The sequence below is a fragment of the Syngnathus floridae genome, chromosome 10, assembly GCF_059516105.1.
Source record: "Syngnathus floridae isolate MCC-2025c chromosome 10, RoL_Sflo_1.0, whole genome shotgun sequence".
NCBI classification, from domain to species: domain Eukaryota; kingdom Metazoa; phylum Chordata; class Actinopteri; order Syngnathiformes; family Syngnathidae; genus Syngnathus; species Syngnathus floridae.
In genome coordinates, this window is record NC_142422.1 from 13,242,612 (window position 1) to 13,261,606 (window position 18,995).

General features: G+C 47.6%; 1 protein-coding gene across 4 annotated transcripts in view; it reads right to left on the reverse strand.

The window, feature by feature from the left end:
- Positions 1 to 18,593, reverse strand: part of cicb (capicua transcriptional repressor b) — a 26,261-nt gene extending 7,668 nt beyond the window's left edge. For 3 of the 4 annotated variants that reach the window (XM_088388408.1, XM_088388405.1, XM_088388409.1), the window contains exons 1-7: positions 17,853 to 18,100; positions 9,411 to 13,089; positions 1,249 to 1,398; positions 925 to 1,087; positions 546 to 657; positions 300 to 482; positions 52 to 184 (exon numbers count right to left, since the gene is read on the reverse strand). In XM_088388408.1, coding sequence (XP_088244534.1) covers positions 52 to 184; positions 300 to 482; positions 546 to 657; positions 925 to 1,087; positions 1,249 to 1,398; positions 9,411 to 13,005 — 4,336 coding nt within the window. In that variant the 5' untranslated portion in view covers positions 13,006 to 13,089; positions 17,853 to 18,100. Of the gene's footprint in view, positions 1 to 51; positions 185 to 299; positions 483 to 545; positions 658 to 924; positions 1,088 to 1,248; positions 1,399 to 9,410; positions 13,090 to 17,852; positions 18,101 to 18,471 lie in introns of those variants that run through there. The other variant, XM_088388407.1, reaches the window with a different exon arrangement.
- Positions 18,594 to 18,995: the final 402 nt, after the last annotated feature.

The window sequence follows — 18,995 nt, forward strand, 5'->3', positions numbered from 1 at the left end:
TTCAGAAAAAGCTCCGAGACTCATGGTGATTCTTGGCGTCGCCAGACCAACCCGTGGACTCAGACATGCTCCTTTCGCGGATGTCTTTGCCGCCGGGGACGCCGCGACCTTCGGAGCTGGACTTCTTCCTGTCTTTGTTGCACCACTTCCAGTCTGGGTGAGCCTTGAAGTGGGCCTCTTTTACCTGAGCGAAGAAATTATTTCAGAAGAGTCCGCTAGTTCATTGCTAACACTGACTTGCATGCTTCATAAATCCAAATTGATTTTTTTTTCTTAAACAAGCCTATTAAAGAGCAGACCTGGAAGGCCAAGTCGTGGTACTTCTGTTTCTCTTTAGGTCCGAGGGCATACCACCACTCGCCCAGGATCTTGCTGACAGTCCTGTTGTCCTGGTTGGGGTGGCGCTGATGGACTAACGCTCGATGGCGTTTGCTGAAAATCATGAAGGCGTTCATCGGCCGCCGGATGTGGTCCTTTTCCCGCTGAGAATGACACACGGAACTAAACACAGGCGCCGCCTCATCCACAAGCGCGAGGAGGACTACCTTTCCGGGGCTACTCTTGTCCCCATCTTTGGGCAGCGCACTGAGGGACTGCGTCCGTCGCTTAACGGGAGACGTCGAGAGTGGCTGCTCGGGTACAACGCCGGGGAGGAAGCTACAGGTGACAAAAACTCAAAAGTTCTCTCGTGCGGAGGAAAGTCCAGACGTGCGCCGGCCTTCCATCAACATGCTCAGCGTCACAAGCGTGTCACTGACAAGGCCGCTGACTTTTATGTGAGAATGGCGCTTCATTACAAGCCAGAGCGGGAAGAACATCCCTTGAATGAAAGCATTTTCCACCTTCCACGCGTTACCGTCAACGCTCACTTCAAGAAATACATGACGCGTGTTTACAGGGCCGAATGCAGAAAAGACGACATACGGGTCATCAACGTCGCTCTCCGTCTCGCTCTCGGGCCTGTCCGCGTCCACTTTCTCCTTCTCTGACTCCTCGGGTGCGACGGCGTGCCGAGTCGGGGGACCCCGCTCCAACGTGTGAGGGGCCTCGGCGGGTTCGGGGGGCGGCACCGCCCCTGTCTGACAGTCTGAGAAAAATGACACAGGAAACGAATTTTTCGGACAAAATTGGCAGTTGCTCTGGCTTTCATTTGAAGAGACTGTACACGAGTTGCACACGTCGCAAAAGCAGCCAAACTACGAGCAAGTATTTTGATAGGAAAGAAAAACAATGGCGCTATGGCCATACCTGTCTTTGGAGCGGCCGCATGGGGGTGACTGACAGGGTGATGGCCCTCCCCCGGCTGCGAAGGGGCATCTGATTGGGTGGGTGCCAGGAAGGGCACTAAAGAATGCCAGGGGAACACCGGGACAGACCGGGGCTCCACATTGGTCCACACTGTGGAGACAAAAGACGGTTTGTGCAAACTGAGGGTCGGGGGCCCACAAACGGATCGTGGACCCAAATGATTGATTGCATTTGAATGAATTTGGATTAAGGCTTTTGAGATGTGTTTTGAGTTATCAGCGAGGTCATGGAAATAGAGGTTTGTAAGTCAAAGCACTACTATATCCCATCTTAAGAATGTGGGGGAGGAACCAGATTTGGAATTTGGGTCTTGATATGGGAAAGTACAAGCTGTACTCTGAAATCCGATTTCAAAGCAGCAAGCCTTTCTACGCATAATTACAGCCATTTTATTTCCTCTATTGGACAGAACATCTACTGATGCAAATCATATTTTTTTGGGAAGGGGAGCAATGAAGTCACAAATATAAACACTTAAGGCACTATAGCTCAATTTCCTAAATTTGGTTCCTTCTCCAGGACATAAACTTAAGATAAACATTATACACTATATATTATCATACAAATCTATATGTAAAATAAATAAATAAACGATTTCTTTTGTTATAACCACAAATGGGGGGAAAAAAAAATCAAGAAATTGCATGTTTGGGATCATGTGACTAGTAAAACGCTCGTATGTTGCAAAAACATGGGGAAATTCAAGATGCAGACAGCTGACAAACGATCACACTGAACTCAACAAATAGCAATCAACAAGGGAGGAATTGAAGGGAGGACTAACCAAACATGCTTAATCCTTGGCGAAGGTACTGACGATTCTCTGACGAGAACATGGTGGCGTTATTGCTGATGGTTGTCCCAAATAAAAAGAAAAAATGAAAAACGTGCTAATGCAGCCTTTTCAACAATTTTGTCTCTTCTACAAGAGACGGTGAGTTAGTCCAAAATGTTGATCTGCTATTGATGAGAGGATTCTGTTTGTATATGTCATCCTTGACAGGAGCCTGAGAAAAAACATCAAGCTATTGTTTGGCTTCCAAAGTGGAGAAAATGCAGTAAAAACTTTCCGAAGTAACAAAACCAGAATTGATTGTGGTCCAAAGACTGGGTTCCCCCGTTGGCTTTGGTCCAATTAGCCCCGATGCCCTCCCGCGGTTGTTTGTTTACATTAGTGTTGCGGCGTGGCGCTGAAGGGGTTACCGAGGCCTCGAATGTGTCCACGGCCTGGATTAGAACATCAGACCGGCCACTACGCAGTCAACACGGGTCATATCGCGACCCAACCTGCGCAAAACTGGCACCCTCCGGACGCAGCCAAAACGCAGAAGGTTGATTAAAAGAACAAAATGTCTACACAAGCTGAGAGAACATTGAGGTTCGACTCTTTTCTTTCGTTTTTGGATTTTTTTTTTTTTTTGGGGGGGGGGGGGTTATGTATTCATGCCCGGGGCGAGCATCAGAGCCCGAATCGCCGCGGCGCCCAATTCGGAAGCGAGTCCTCGGGCACGCCCCTGGTCGCGCACAGACAGACGCCAAAACGACGCGAGTGTTCTCATGTCTCAGTTACAAAAACGTAGTGGAAACATGCACTGCCCCAATTCCGCTGTCCGTTTACGAACTACTATCTATCCGCTGGCCTTGTCGCAGCCCATCGAGGCGACGGGATGGAACGCTCTATTACAGCCAAGGATGAGCGCGCCCATTACACTCTTGTTGTCGTGTGTCTACCTGTTTGCTAGGTACGGGCAAATGTGGCTGACTGGCGCATTCATCCATCACAACCTGACCAATGGAGCCAGTGCCGCAACCGCCGCCAGCCCTCGATACAAGACAACAACCGAGGCGCTGATTCCGGTGAGCGGGCAAATAAAAACGGACCCGAACCGCCCGTTCCTCACTTAGTCCTCCGCCTCCTCCTCGAATTTAAAGCGTTTCGCAGCGGAAAACGAGACGCGAGTAGTGGCGAGCGGAGAGCGCCGCCGTCCGCACGCAGGTTTAGCTAGCAGCTTCTAGCGGACCACACCACAGGCACACGTCGTTCACTTCGGGGGGGGGTTTCCGATCCACAAAAGTCCACCGTCGGCCGAGGTAAATCGCGTATTTTTGTCCCGGCTCCCCGTTTTACTCTCTCTTTTCTTCCCTCCCTCTTCCTCTTGTTATAAACTAGGCTGCTTCGTTTGCTATGCTTGCTGGGTGGCTTGCTTTTCCTCCCTCCCCTTCTTGCTCCTGTCAACCTCGCCCAACCTTTGTCCCGCCCACCTCCACCAATCGGCGTTTGCCATTGGCTAGGGCGGCCCCAGTCAGGAGCCCGCCGCCTATTGTGATTGGTTTAAAGGTGCAGTGGAATGCCAGTCATATGCAAATATCATTCGGTGCCACAGTCATGGTCGATTAACTAATCTAAAAAGCGTTAAAGAATACAACACAGCTTCGATAATAAAACACGTATACGTACTTAGAATTTATTACGGTGACAATTATTGTCGTTCGAATGAAGCTCTTTCGAGAGCTTAGTACAGTTTATTTCGTTTACGCCACCCCACCGGCTCGTACCATTGGTGCAAGCTGTTGTAGTAAACGCAGACAGACGCAGAAAGCGACCAATTGAACATCGACATTCGGATTTAGGACAACCAATTGCCTTGTGGAGACTTTTACAAGATCCCACCCAAACACAAGCGTTCCAATTTCTGTTACTGATGGGATGCGCTCGTGAGCTCACTAATGTAAGATTTTGCAATTTGATTGATGGTAATGAGGCCTTTGCTGTAGATTTGAATCTTAAAATCATTTATCGGCGTTTTATATTACTAACTACAAAACACAAATCATTTCAGAAAGCAGCGCGTTTGCTCTTGTACGACCTATGCAATAAGAGGCGAGTGACGCCAGTTTCCCAAATGAATACGTTTCAAATAAATATACACAAATAGACATTTGTGAAACAGAGTGCGAAGCGTTCTGATGCAACACGCTTGCACAAGAGGGGGTGGGGAGAGGGGAAAGAGGAGGCCACTTGAAAGCGAAGGAAACGGCTGAAACGCTCCATGAGTGGTGGGTAAAAATAGAGCCATTTTCACCAGGGGGAGGCATGGACGGGGGAGGAGGAGAGAAAAGTACTTGTGAAAAGACAAGTTCTCTCAAATACAGGAAGGCTCGGCCACAGACAAAGGGAACAATGCGAAAAAGTGTGGCGAGAACTCAACCTGTACATTGTGAACGCTTGCTTGCTGTATTTCTCAAGCAAGATGCATGAGTCATGCTGAGCTAGCACATCCAGACCAACACAATACTTGGAGGGGTCTCTATTGCGGTCAGCCCATCAAGAGCTTTGAGATATGACCAGAGATGTTGAGAGAGATTCTGGCAGGCTGCCCTCAATTGTAAAAACGCTTAACCCCCTCAGCATCAAACTGTTTACCTGCATTTTGTTATTGCTGTATTCACTAAGAAATTAAGTAAAGTATCATCTTGCAATTTTGTTGAGAAAAAGGCCTGCACAGGTTCATTCATGGCCCAGGTCCCCACAACAACAGTTTAGCTGTAATCAGTTAAAGCAGGGTACACACATACTGTAAACTAACAACTGAGCAGAATTTGAGTATTTTCCTACCCTTGCGATCAAAGTCAATTTATCCAGAGTGGTTATACTGTGATCAGTATATTACATTGTTAATTTTTTTTTATTTTACGTCCTTTTGAAAAAGCTTGAAATGTGTATAAAAATATGGTAAATGGTTGCAACATAATATTTAACTTAAGCTGTATATATTATACTAACAACAGTCATTCCAGGAGTGATGACGTACAGCGCAACAGCACTGAGCACTTTAACATTTGCTGCCAGCCATTTTGGAGCATTTGGACTTTTTCTACATGTGGTTGTGCATCAGTCACGTTGAAATTCACATTTCTTGAAGATAAAAAATGAACTTGAGTTGAAAACAACTGAACTGTACTTGGGCAGTGGTTCTTAACCTGGGTTCGATTGAAGGGGTGAGCTGGTATGGTATGCCCCCCCACGGATGGCCGAACACACCTGAATGTTGTGTAAATTCGCGATAACGCATATCTGAACTGGTCTTGCAAAGGCAACAGCAGAGGTCACACTAAAGAGGGGTTCGGTGAATGCGCATATGAAACTGATGGGGTTTGGTACCTCCAAAAAGGTTAAGAACCACTGCACTACAGAGAGCCCACGTACTCAATGGTGCTCGCAATACATTTTGCAAATCGGCGGCCTCAAGGGAAAAAATAGACTTTCACTGATGCCTTACGCACCCTCGCTGCGACTACGCTTGTAACGTGTGTAGGTGTTCAACCGCTGCCTGTCTCCTATTCTAACAGGCATCATGAACCCAACGTGTGCGTGCGCCACGTGAACGAGAAACTTTTACTCCCACTCGTTACCTCCGCTGGCCACGAGGCGGGCGAGGTGCCACCTTTCGTTGCACTCCCGTCCAATCTCGCTCTCGCCTCAATTTGTCTTCCGCCCTCCCCGGCGCCCGGCGTTTACTTGCTCCAATTAGAACTTGCATGCGGCAGTCCTTCGCAGTTACCGTGGCAACAGTGATCCAAGTCACCTGAGGTCTCGTTGCAGAGGCTTTCGCCTCCTATCACATCGAATTGGACCTCACTCGCCCGTCACTTGACTTGCTGCTACACATCACAATTTGTGGGACCCCCCACACACACACACCTCAGGTAGGAGACGTTACAGGATTGAACTAAGAGTGTGCTGTAATGTACAAATGACAGTTATCAGACACACTGATGGAGAGGGGGGGTACTTTCCGATGCCCCAGAGATCGCCCCCCCCTCCAAAAAAAAATATCTGCTGTACATGCGATGCTCCAGTTTGACCATATGGTGGCACTACTTGCCCGCAGATACATGGCCAATGGGCTGCGTGCACCCAGAACATCGGACAGTGCTGAGCAAAAAATAAAAAAAGAGAGATTCAAAAGATAAAGGCATGCAGATTTTCCTATTGGGGGGGATGTAAGGATGAGAAAAAGAGTTTTGAAAACTTTACAAAGTCTTCCCTCTGAGTATTCATAACAGTTAATCTTCCAAGTGACCTTTTATGCAGAGAAAAGTCCTTTTGGGGCAGCGGCAAGCAAAAACACCACATCCAGTTGTGCTTGTTGCCACGGCCGGTGAGGATATGCAAGCGCTTTCAAGTGTTACATAAAAAGTAAGAGAGGGAGGGAGCTGGGATATTATTGCCGTGTATCCGTATCCGGGTAGACCAGGATGAGGAGAGCGGGAGAGGTGAGGAGAGGGGGGCACCACAATGCGATGGAGTGAAGGGTTAAAAACGCAGAGCTTTATTTTTCCAAAGGTGTTGGTGAAAAGTGCACGTGTGACATGTCGCGTGTGTCACAATTTTGGAAGAACTGCAGTGTACTAGTTGTGAAGAGGCCATTTTGAATATTGCCCCGAGGATAAATGGCGACATTTAAGAACATGTCCTTCCAAACAGTATCATTTAGGGAATGATTAAGAATTATGCAGCGCGGTGTTGTTCGGCAGAAAAATGCTCGTTTTGTTTTCTTATTTCAAACATCATCTAACGTCATAGTATTACACACACACACACACCTGCACTCGTTTAAGAGGTGGTGCGTGGTGCTACAGGGCCATGTGCCACGTGTCCACTCACGTTGACCGTTGACAAATCACCCATAAAACAAATCATGCTTAACACACCCAACACTACAGGATAATCACGTTGTTCACAGATGTGCAATAATCGGGCCTACAGTGACTTTCAAATGTGTTTCCGCTTTAATTTTGCAAACACACCCTCCTCCTCACTTGCTATTGACACTTATACTAATAATCAAAATGTCATATTAAAACTTTAATGGGGGGTCATTTACACCAGGGGCTTTCTCATCCCCTTCAGAGATCATCTATAAGATCCAAATTCCGCTTGACAACGTGTTGTTGTGCTACACACGCACACGTGAGCCCGTGTCATCAGATGACCCGTTTACACATGTGCGTGATTGTATTCCCTGCCTCCATGTTTTGTCCGTTGAAATGTTTGCTTTGTTGCCATAGCAACAGACGTTTGGGCACTCACGTGTACATCCTTGCGGGCATTCCGTGATTGACACTGCGGGCGCATGCAGGCACGCACACACACATATATATAATATAAAAATACACACACACTTATGTATGTATCTATCTCTCTCTCTCTCTCTCTCTCTCTCTCTCTCTCTCTCTCTCTCTCTCTCTCTCTCTCTCTCTCTCTCTCTCTCTCTCTCTCTAGATAGATAGATAGATAGATAGATAGATAGATAGATAGATAGATAGATAGATAGATAGATAGATAGATAGATAGATAGATAGATAGATAGATAGATAGATAGATAGATAGATAGATAGATAGACAGATAGACAGACAGACAGACAGACAGACAGACAGATAGACAGATAGACAGATAGACAGATAGACAGATAGACAGATAGACAGATAGGTAGATAGGTAGATAGATAGATAGATAGATAGATAGATAGATAGATAGATAGATAGATAGAGAGAGAGAGAGAGAGAGAGAGAGAGAGAGAGAGAGAGAGAGAGATAGATAGATAGATAGATAGATAGATAGATAGATAGATAGATAGATAGATAGATAGATAGATAGATAGATAGATAGATAGATAGATAGATAGATAGATAGATAGATAGATAGATAGATAGATAGATAGAGATAAATATACAGGCGGCTCGGTGGCGCACTGGGTAGCACGTCCGCCTCACAGGTAGGAGGGTGCGGGTTTGATTCCATCTCCGGCCCTCCCTGTGTGGAGTTTGCATGTTGGCACCCGGTTCAGGGTGTCCCCCGCCTGCTGCCCGTTGACGGCTGGGATAGGCTCCAGCACCCCCGTGGGGACTAAGCGGTTCAGAAAATGGATGGATGGATGGATATATATATATATATATATATATATATATATATATATATATATATGTAGGCAGGCAGACATACCGAAAGACCGACAGACCGACAGACGCACACGCTTCCTGGTCCACATTCAGCACCTTGCATAGTCAATCCAGTCAATAAAACCTTTTTTATGGAGTCCTGAGATTTCCAACTTTGTGTGTTATTTTCTTATCGCATCCTTCTCTAATGACTTGAAATATGGAACATGGAACTAATCCCAGAACAAGTCTAATTCCCACAAACACATCTATTCTCTTTCATCCCTCTCATTTCCAAATCGGCATGCAAGACGATTTGAGTAAATGAGTATGGATGCTTTAAGGTACGTGTCAAACTGGAAGCCTGCGAGCCCGATCTGGACAGCAAATTTTTTTTTATGTGACCTACTAAAGCAAATCAACAGCGTCAACGTTATGGTTCCTGCTAAATGGATTTGTACTTTTCATTTTGTCTGAAAATCTGTACTAACATTGTGATTTCTCTTTTTTTTTGTTTTACAGATCATACACGGTTTTTTTCTTCTTCACCAAACCCTTCTTAACATTAACTGAACAAAGGTGTTTGCCATCATATCCTTGATTTCTGATTTCAAGTTCTATTTCTTACTAAAAATATGTTTCATAATAAAAAGTGGGACCATTATATAATTAGGTAATAATTTTTCTACAATTTTCCTCGAACTAAAATGTGGCCTGCCATGAAAAAGAATTTGACACTCCTGCAAGGGGGTAAAATAGACAACTCTGCTATAAAAATGAGAGCCATGTTAGCAAGCGTGTTGCATTTTGGGACATCATGTGCACAATATTAGGACTGCGCGACAAATCGCAGGTGCTTGTGCGGGTCACATGAGCGGCAGCTTCGGAGTGACAAACACGAAGGATGACCATATGGGACGACAGCATGTCACTTAAGCAAACATTCTTTTGCTGGGCATCGCTGCCACATGCGGATCATGCCACCTTCCCGCTTCTTACCCCTTTTGTTGCTGCAATGTGTCAAGGAAAGAAGTAGCTAACTAAGTGGTAATGTTTTAACATTACGTCCTAATATTACGAGTCCAAAGCACGTTGAAGAGAATAATGTCAAGTTAGGAGGAAAAAAGGTTCTGTCTGCAGAAATGTAAACCATTCTCACCTGTGCCAGGACGTCCCATGATGATGTCCTTGCGCGGCGCTGGGTGAAGGCTCTCCACGGGCAGGATCAGGGGTAGCAGTGCTGTGGGCGAAGGGTGGCAAGGGACGGGCTGCTGCACCTCGCCCTCAAAGCCCTGGGCCTGCCCTCCTTCTCTGGAGCTGTCCGCGCTGCACGGAACAGGTCCGGCGACTGTCGTGCCGACGGCGACAGATAGGGCCGCCAGCGGGGCGACGTCCGATGTGGGCAGAGAGGACGGCGACGGGGAGACTAGTAGCAAGGTTTGGGTCAGACTTCGCAGAAGGACGGTACCACTGGGGACTGGGGCTGCTGCAGCGTTGATGGGGACAGGAACCTGGAGGCCAGAAATCGGTTGGGGCGCGAAGGTGGTTATGCCGTTGTCTTTAGGTAAAGGAGGCTGCACTCCGCCGTCTTTTTCGCCCATTTTTCCTAAGGGACACTCAATGAATTTTGTCAGTGGAACGTCAGGGTTCCTCACAATGACAGGCGAGTCCCGCAAGTTCTGATGGGACACAGGCACCACGCGACGAGGCCCTCCGTCGGGGGTCAGAGGGGATGGAGGCGCCGGGGACACGAGGAGAGGAGGAGGGGAGGCAGCAGTGGAGGACGGAGGCCTGCTGGAGGAGGGGGTGGTGGACCCCTTCGGCCTCGAAAAGGTGGGCGTGTGGGAATGTGACGCCGGTGTCTGCGGGGACAGCACTCTGAAAGAGTTGTTGAGGTCGCTCTGCTCCAGCTCTGTCTTGGGCGTGTAATTGTGGTGGTGCAGGGGGAGGGGCGGAGCAGGGGGTGCGTCTGGCTTTCGTTTACTGGGGCTCATCGGGACCGTAAATGTCAGGTTGCTGTGGTATGACGGCTGGATGCTCGAAGAGTGTCTCTCCCGTTCTCCTCCCCCTGCCGGGGTGGTCGCCTTGCCGCCCCCTCCTCCCCCAGTGCCGCTTGGTTGCCTGTGCCTGTGCCGGTGTTGAAGAACCGGGGAGGCGGTGATCGGGGAGAAGTTTGCCGGCCTGAAGCCAAACAGTGGGGAGGGCGAGGGAGAGGGGGCAGGGGAGAACGGGGACTGGTTGGAGATGGGCGAAAAGGACGGGGTGCCTGAGCGGGAGCTTCCTAGCGACACCAGCATGGTGGCCGCCTCGCACTCGTCAAAGTCGAAGCGTGCCGACAGGTCGTGGGGGAGAAACAAGCGGGGTCTGGAGTCTCCCCGGCTGCTCGTCTCGCTGCTTTCCCTTGACGTGTCATCCCACTCAAATTCACTGCCAGCTCTCCCCCGCAGGTCAGACGGCGTCACGGTCCCTGAGCCGACGCCGCCTCCGGCCCTGTCCGCTCCCCCGGCGGCTTCGATCTCCTTGGTCCTCATGGACAGGTGTCTGGAGCAATAGCCGCGACGCTGAGACTCCTTCATGCAGCCCTCCCTGGAGCACAGCCGCCGCCACTGCTTGCCATTGAACTTTTTCCGAATACCGTTCTGGGTGCACACAACATCGCCCTTCTTGTATTTCTGAGCCAATGAGAGGGGCGTCCTGGAGCGAGAAGAAGTAGTGGAGGAACCCCCTACAGACAAGGGGGTTGGGGTCTGACTGGGTGTGATCTTGGATGGAGGTAGATTTGGCACAGTGTTCATTTCGGAACTGAGTAAGGCAGGTGAAGGAGGAGGCTGGGGGTTTGCTAGGTTGGCGAAATCCGGGGGCCCAAAACCCCTCACCACAGAGAGGTGGGTCGAGGATGATTGGTAGCTACTGGACTTGGAAATTATATTTCTGTGCTGTGACGTGGCAGGGCTCGTCTTGGGCGCAGCAGACATGTTTAGACGACATACCTCAACATCTTCCTCTGGGATGTTGACGTGTTTGGGTCTCTCTATGTCTGAGTAGATTGTGCTGGCCCCCATATTAGCAGTTATGGTGGAGGGATGCAAATTTCCGTAGGGATGCCCAGCGGCGAGCCCTTGATGAGACAAGCCATGGGTCAGCCTTGCTCCCCCTCCCAGTACACCCATTCCACTACTCAACTGGCAAACCTCTCTCTCCACCTCCATCTCCTCCCTCCACTCTCGTTCTTCTCTTTCCCTGTTCCGTTCCCTCTCCCGCACACCCCCACCCTCCAAGTGCGGGACATCCCAGGGAGGGGTGAGGAGTCTCAGACTTTGTCGGGAAACCCACACGGTTTGAGGTTTACTTTTATCTCCCTGTTGACGGCCAGTGCCGTTGCCCAGCGTCTCTCCGTCTTCACTCAGAACCACCTGGTAGGGGAACGAGACACCGGGGTGCGGGTCCACCAGAGAGACAACCCCCTCTCTGTACAGCAGCGGCCCCCCCTCATCTCCCCCAAAGGGCACACACACTTTTGTACTAACAGCTACAGTCGACATGCCAGGTGGGGGCGCATCCAAAACTAATTCCACAACGCTCGCGGATCCTGATGCTGTCATCATGGTTCCGCCATCAAAAGGATATTTAACAATGGTGTTCTTTCCTTGGAGCTGGACTTGGACGCTGTGCCCACTTACCTCCCTTACCACACCAGGTGTGAACACCGGGGACAGGGAGCACAAGTCTTTCTCCTGCCCTGTCGCACCGACACCAGCTTCGACAGAGTTCCTTATTTGTCGAGCCAAGACTCTCTGGTTTTTCAAACCTTTGCCAAGTTCTTCGGCAAGTGCTTCACCAAGTTCACCGGTATCGCCGGCCCCCTTGGGCAGCGAGTTCAGAAAGGGAGCAGGGGTGTTTGTGTTGCTCGGTCCATTTGCCTCCGTCACGTCGAGATCAGCCGAGTGCTCGCTGGCTGTGTCGGTGGAGGAGGAGCGCACTGAGTTGGGGGTGGCCTCTGGTTCGTTCACCCCCACCTGGGGCTCTTTTTCTACGGGGGCTAGTACTGGCCTGAGAGCCCCGCCATCTTCTGTGCCTTTACTGACAACTTGTTGAACCAAAGACTGATTACCTGAGCACGCATTATTTCTGCTATTGGCCATGGTAATGTTACTCTTTATAGGAGCATCTGTTTTGATGTTCATGATATGACTAACATTGGTGCAATTCTTTAGATGATTAAGAGTCAGATTCACACGGTCAACGATTTTGTTGCCTGTGGGTGCATGGCTGGAGGTAGGAAGGGTGGCGGGAAGAGTGGCGTTGTTGGCAAAGTGCTCATAAGTGTATTTCTTTTTGGGAACGCGAGCTTTGAAAGTGGCCGTTTTTCTGCTTGACACCGAGGCCGGGCCTGGGTTGTGGTTGGCGGTCAGAGAGGTAGGGGATGCTGCTGAGCCTGCCGACGCACTTTGGCACTCCGTCAAATTTTGTGCCGTCTTTGCCGCGTCCTTATCGGCCGGTTTCCTCGAACCGGTCGACCCGCCCCTCCCGGAGGTATGCTTGTCTGCGATCAGCTCCTTGTGAAGGTCGCCCGCCGTGGGTGGGCTCTGCTTGGAGAAAGTGCTGGGTGTGTTCTGTGGGCTTTTGCAGAGTGACTCCCGCTTGATTCTTTTGGGGTCTGTCTCTTGAGGAGGCTTAGCGCTCGCTTTCCTTCGCCCTCCTCGGCCTCGGGATGACGAAGGGGATCGCCCCCGTTGCTTTTTGAATGGACTCATTTCTATTTAGATACAGATTTCCTTTTCTTTTTCACGCTCTCCTTTAAGGCACTTCTGTCTTGCTGTCTTCTCTGTACTGAATATCTAGAAGGAAAGAAAGAGACACACGCGGTCATTTACTAGCTTAATGCATTCATCTGTTTTTCAATTGCATATTTTCCGAGCTAACCTAGATATACCCTGGAATCACAGGCTAAATACAAACACTCACAGACTCACACTCAGAGAATTTACTATTGTGGCCTCAATTCACCAGACCTCGCCAGATGCATGTTTTTCGGAAGAAAATGGAGTATGTGCAGCTGACGTATGCGAAAAGCCACTCAGTCGATATTTGAAGATTTGAAACGTCGACTTTGAGGTAAACCACACGCACGCACCACTGTGCCGCTCTAACTTCAATCCAAAATGTAATAATTGGCTTGGTTGAACATTTGACATTTACTGCATTGCAGTGTGTCGCCTTGTGATGAGGATTTATGAAATTCACTCATCAAAGCTTCCCTGCGCCATATGCACTCTTTTTTTATGGGGGTAAAGAGAGAAAGAAAGAGAAATAAGGAAAATCCCTTTTTGATACCTTTTTATGGGCACAGCCCTCCTCCATGTGGAACTACTGAAATACAAACTTGACAAATATATAGACTCTACATTTGTGGCAGTAAACCTTTAGTAAATGTTCCTGGCTAAAAAAGTGTTGACTCACAAACACATATAGATACCCGCGCTCGCACAAACACACACGCATAAGCTCCAAGTCTCCTAGTACAGGTCGCCAGATCTCCCCCGAGCGACTTTCACCTGCAACGGAGAGTTTTACTCAGGCTAGGCTCCAACCTGCGTCTTCAAACTAAACGTCGCAACAACAAACGGTCTATTTTGCCTTGCGAAAGCGGCCTGCGGCGGCGGGCCCCGCTGAGGTCACCCAACAGCACGAGTGTGTGAGGGAGAGCGAGAGGTGGTGGCGTGCGAGGCGGATGTTTGTTAAGAGCCTTCTGGAGGAGTCGCTGGGAATTTCCACAGCCTCTCTCGCTCGCTCCCCGAGACACACTTTTCTCCGGCCATCTTCCTACACCAACATTTCAGCACAGGGGAAGCCAATGTGGAATTATGCCGACAAAAATGGGAGGAATGTCTATTTATTTCATTATTTCTCGTTAAGTCTGGCACAGGACGCTCCACGACAAATACAAACTGTGCAAACACACAAACACATGTTGTCCTTCCGCGTAATCATGTTGAAATGCACGCCTCTTTCGAATTATAACACGCAACAAATTACACAAAGTTACGCACATTTGCATGACGTGACCTTGCGGTCAAAGATAACGTCAAATAAAACACAGCAAGAACTAATCCCATTTCTCATAAGAGAGCAGCAAAAGGACTTGTTTCTTTGACTCGCTTGCACATTTTTCAGCTATTGTCATCACAATTGTATCTTTTCCTCATTTCCATAGCGTGATATGTAAGTATTGAAATACTCTTCATGCACAATCCCCTGGGCACATTTAGCCGTTCCTTGAATGCGACAAAAGTTCAAAGTCACAAACACAAGTCGGCCACACACGTCTTTTTGTTTTAATAACAACATTCAAAAATGACTTCAGCAATTCCGCATTTAAGTTAATGAAATTCATATTTATTATATTTAAGATATGTTTTAGACAACACCTTGTTAATTTTCTTCATTAAAAATTTGGAGTAGGCTGGAACGAATTAATTGTATTTCACTTTATTTCAATGGGGAAAACTAATTTAATACAAATAAAAAGGTTTTATCACGTAAAAAAATTATATATCAATAAATGATCATTTGTGGTGACTTTATTCTTGTAAAATTATATTTTCCTCCTTTGTTATGGTTCAGATTTTTGCTCCCCCAATAGTCCTCTACACATGGATTTAGGTCTGGGTTCTCACTGTGAGGGCATTCTTCTGTTCATTTTTGCAACGGTGAAAGGTGACGTCCGTTTTTAGCTTCATGCCATTTTGCAGACTTATTTTGCATACCGTTTTGTTTGAATATAGTATCTCCCTCCAATTTGTTGCTTTTCAAATTGGTGTTATTTATTATCTATTTCCATGCGAGCTATTGACAGAGCTGAAAACACATGATCAGCCTCCACCCATTGCTACACACCGATATGACTTGAGGCAAATTAGAAAAACAAAAGAGAAAAGCAGGAAGGAGACGCCAGCTCTCGGCTGACCAACCGCTCGGCCGAATCGCTGCTTGATCTTCGCTCAGAAAAATCTGCTCCGTGGTGCTCGTGGCGCCGTGTGTGCGTGCGTGCACGCGTGTTCTTACTCTGTTAGTACACAAAGGAGTTTACGGCCATCTTGACCCTTCTCTTTATTTTCACTGGAAAGTATTTGGATTTAGTTATGCTGTAGCAGTCCGTCGAGTTATAAACCGTCGAGTTGTACTAACATTTTTTTTTCTTGAGTCATCTCATTGTGTTGTTTAAAACTGAAAAAGAGAGCCTTTCTCCTAACGTTGACTTTAGTCTCATAATATGGTATTTTTATCGACAAAATGCAGCAGATTTGCATAATGTCCATGACCAGATATTTTTCTATCCAAAATTTGACATTTTCTTCACTAACAAAGTTCCAAGATTTTAACACAAGTCTTATATTAAGATTTTAAGATGCAGATGATTTTTTTGTCTCTTTTTTACTTGTCTTGCAGACTTGAGTCTCTTAAGATTGATATTTGCGTTTTTCCACTCTTTTCATTACATGCAAAAATGTCCCCTTGAAGCCTCATTACATGATTTTGTTTTATGCTGGTGAACTTCTTCCGAGACTTAGATTAAAACAGCGTGTGTACAGTTTTTAATGATGTGTCAGTATGAACCTGGAACAGATTAATTCAAGGCTTTAAAGACTGACATGACTTGTACTATAAAAACATCAACAACCCCACGTTTTATTCACAAATGCTAAGGTCAACTCTTCTCCGCTTCTTTTAACAAATGTCCGTCCTTTTTGTCCAACGCTTATCCTCCCATTTGCACGTCATCTAAGCGAACCCTGATCAAGGTGTTAGCCGGAGAGCCGGAACTTTTCAGTGATGAGACAGACAAATGGCGGGCTTGTTGTCGCCTTGCTGTTCGACAGGACAAACAACGTCACCTCGGCGTCCTCCAAACACGTCAAACTTTACACACACATCGAAAACGCTTTCGGTCTCTGCCTCTCTCTTTGCGCAATTTACAGTGCACTCGTGCACGCGTTAAAATCTCCCTTGTCTCTCTCATGCACAGAGACACATGCAAGCATGCACTCACACGTTTACTGAGAAGCATCAAATAGGACATTTTCGGTTTAATCCGTACACGAGATGAAAATTTATAAGAGTTCAAATGTAGAATTTAACAGAATTGTTTTCATTAACACAAGACATGGTGTGCACACGATATTTATATCTGCCCTACTTTGACGCCCGAACACCGGTACTCGTACTGGTGTGGGGGAAAAAGTGGTATTGAACAACCCTACCAAAAATTGAAAAGGATGTCGGCCATTTTGGATTGAAGCAGACATTTTGAGGCAAATGCCACTGTGAATTGCCCAATTGAGTATTTTTTGGACCGAAGGGCGATTGGGTGCACGTCCACCATAACAGGACACACATTATAGTGTTGCTTGGAGATGATTTGCCTTGAAAAATGGGGTGCCAAGCCCGTCTGTAGCTTCTTGCAGATTTTTTAGAATTTTGCTCTTAGAAGATGTGTGGGGACAGCTTTTTCCTTTAAGTGGGTCACGATGCAAGGCGCAAGCTGGCGTGATGAAATATGACACAGTGAATCATCGTTTTGATGCATTATGAGTATTTTGGGGCATGACAGGCCGCATTTAAATGCTCTCAGGGGTCCGTCTAAAACCCACGGGCCGTAGGTTGCTCTATGAGATTCTGGTTTCTATTGATTCCATGTTCTTTTGGGCATGACTGTACTTGCCATTGTGGACATCAATGTCCCTGCCGAAATCAAATTTTAAAAATGTCCAAAAAGCTGCATGAATGAGATGATTGCAATGTAAGCTGTGATGGTGGTGATGCAGTGCAAGAAAAGACCGTAGCTAGAGTACTACTATCATGTCTGACTCAAAGGCCAGCTCGTAAACAACACCTAAAAAAATTAAAAGTCAAGTGACGTTGTTTTAGGGGATAGCTAAGGGACAGTCAAAATTTCCACCTCTAAAACACAAAATTCATTGGCTATAGTGTTATTAAACTTTGCAAAAAATGTCAGCAAGCTAAAGGAAAGCTACTCGGTTGTAAAGCCGTCGTAGTACGCACGACTTACTACACACAACAACGACGACGGCAGCGAAGGCGGCCACGCTAAAACCGTCCAAATTAGCCTGTATTCCTCACGTCTATGCTGCCGTTCCTCGTTCATAAAAGAAAAATTATGTAAAGAAATAAGTGGACAAAATGTCCTTTGGTGGCGGGTTTTACTTCGGACCGCAGTGCCGCGAAAAGAGGTCGACGTGCTTTTTGGACTCGACCCCAACACGGAAAAGGTGGTAAAAAAAAAAAAGTAGCGAAAATCCACTACCACGTTGTAATAAAGCCGTAGCCGTGTTCTATTGTGTGTCGGTTGTCATGCTCATTCGTGGTGCGACATTTCGGGAAAGTTTAAAGCTTGTTGTTTAGTGTGTGTGCGTGTGCGTGTGTACAACAGCCCTCCGCCTCCTCCCTCGTCCTGCCCGCTGAGGGGTTCGTTTCTCGTGCAGAACCATAACAACAACCCGGTCGTTATCCCCCCGTAAAGAAAGCGTTTAAGTCGGCTGAGCTTCGCAGCCTCCCCTCCGCTAACTTAGTTAGGACTCACCCGTGCGGAGCCTTTTCCTCTTCAGCAGGGAAGGGAGAAAAAAAGATTTACGGTCTTATTTGGAGGAAGAGGTTGCCCGCACGGCACCTGCGATCATCCCCTTGGCTGTCGGCTTGGAGGACACTGAAGTCCTGGGGATGAGTTACTTTTCTCTCCTGTCAAACATCACCAAGCTCCCTGCACTGAAAACTCCAACAAGGATACGCAAAAGTATCGCTCGTCTCTTTTCCACTACAGTCACAAAATGGTGAATGAACCACTAACAGCTGGGCGCAGCAGCCAATCAGAGGTCGCTGACAGGTACAGTAGCCAATCGGCGGCGGTATCCCGAGACGGGGGGGCGCGGTATGCTGTCAAGGTCCACTTTACGGACGGAGGGAGCCGGCCAATCGCGGCGGAGATGCTCAGACAAACCGGCGTCCCGTCCCAAACTTTACAGTTACCAATGAGAGCTCTGGGAACCATAGGAACAGCATGAGGGAGGGCTGAGAGGCAGGACTATGCAGAGGAGAGCCAATAAAAAGGCACAAACGCTACCTCCCTTTGTGAGTATGATTTACCATAATTGACAGCGGCATACGAGGACAAGAATGCTTTAGATCAAATGTGCAATACTTACGGGTATTCTACACGGTATAAAACGCTTCCGTGTTTTATACTGTATAAGTTGGAGCTAAACGCAGCTGTGTTACTTCAGGCTATGACCCTTCCCTCTCTTTTTACTCTCTCAGCAACAGAGCCCCGCTTTCACCGCCGCTCCAGCCAATCATAACGCGGCACAAGCTCCCGGTTCTGCCACTCGCCCCGCCCACTCCACTCAAAGTGAACAAGGCCGGAGCCTGGTGACGTCACCACAATAGTAGGCGATTGGCCAACCGCAAGACGTTCTTCTGGCCAATGGAGGCTTGCGAGGGTGACGTCACCAAGAGTGTTGCCACCAGCTGGTCGGAGGGGGCGTGGCCTACGTACACTCGGTTAACCTCTTGTTTGTAAATTGTTGGACGATGATTGACACATTGGGAGACGACGCCTTTTTAATAATAATTTTATTTAATATTTTTTGTTGTTGTAGTAAGAAAGACAAGAGCACGACGAAGAGAAAAGCAGACGTTACAGAATCGCCTTTTTTTGTGTAGTAACGAT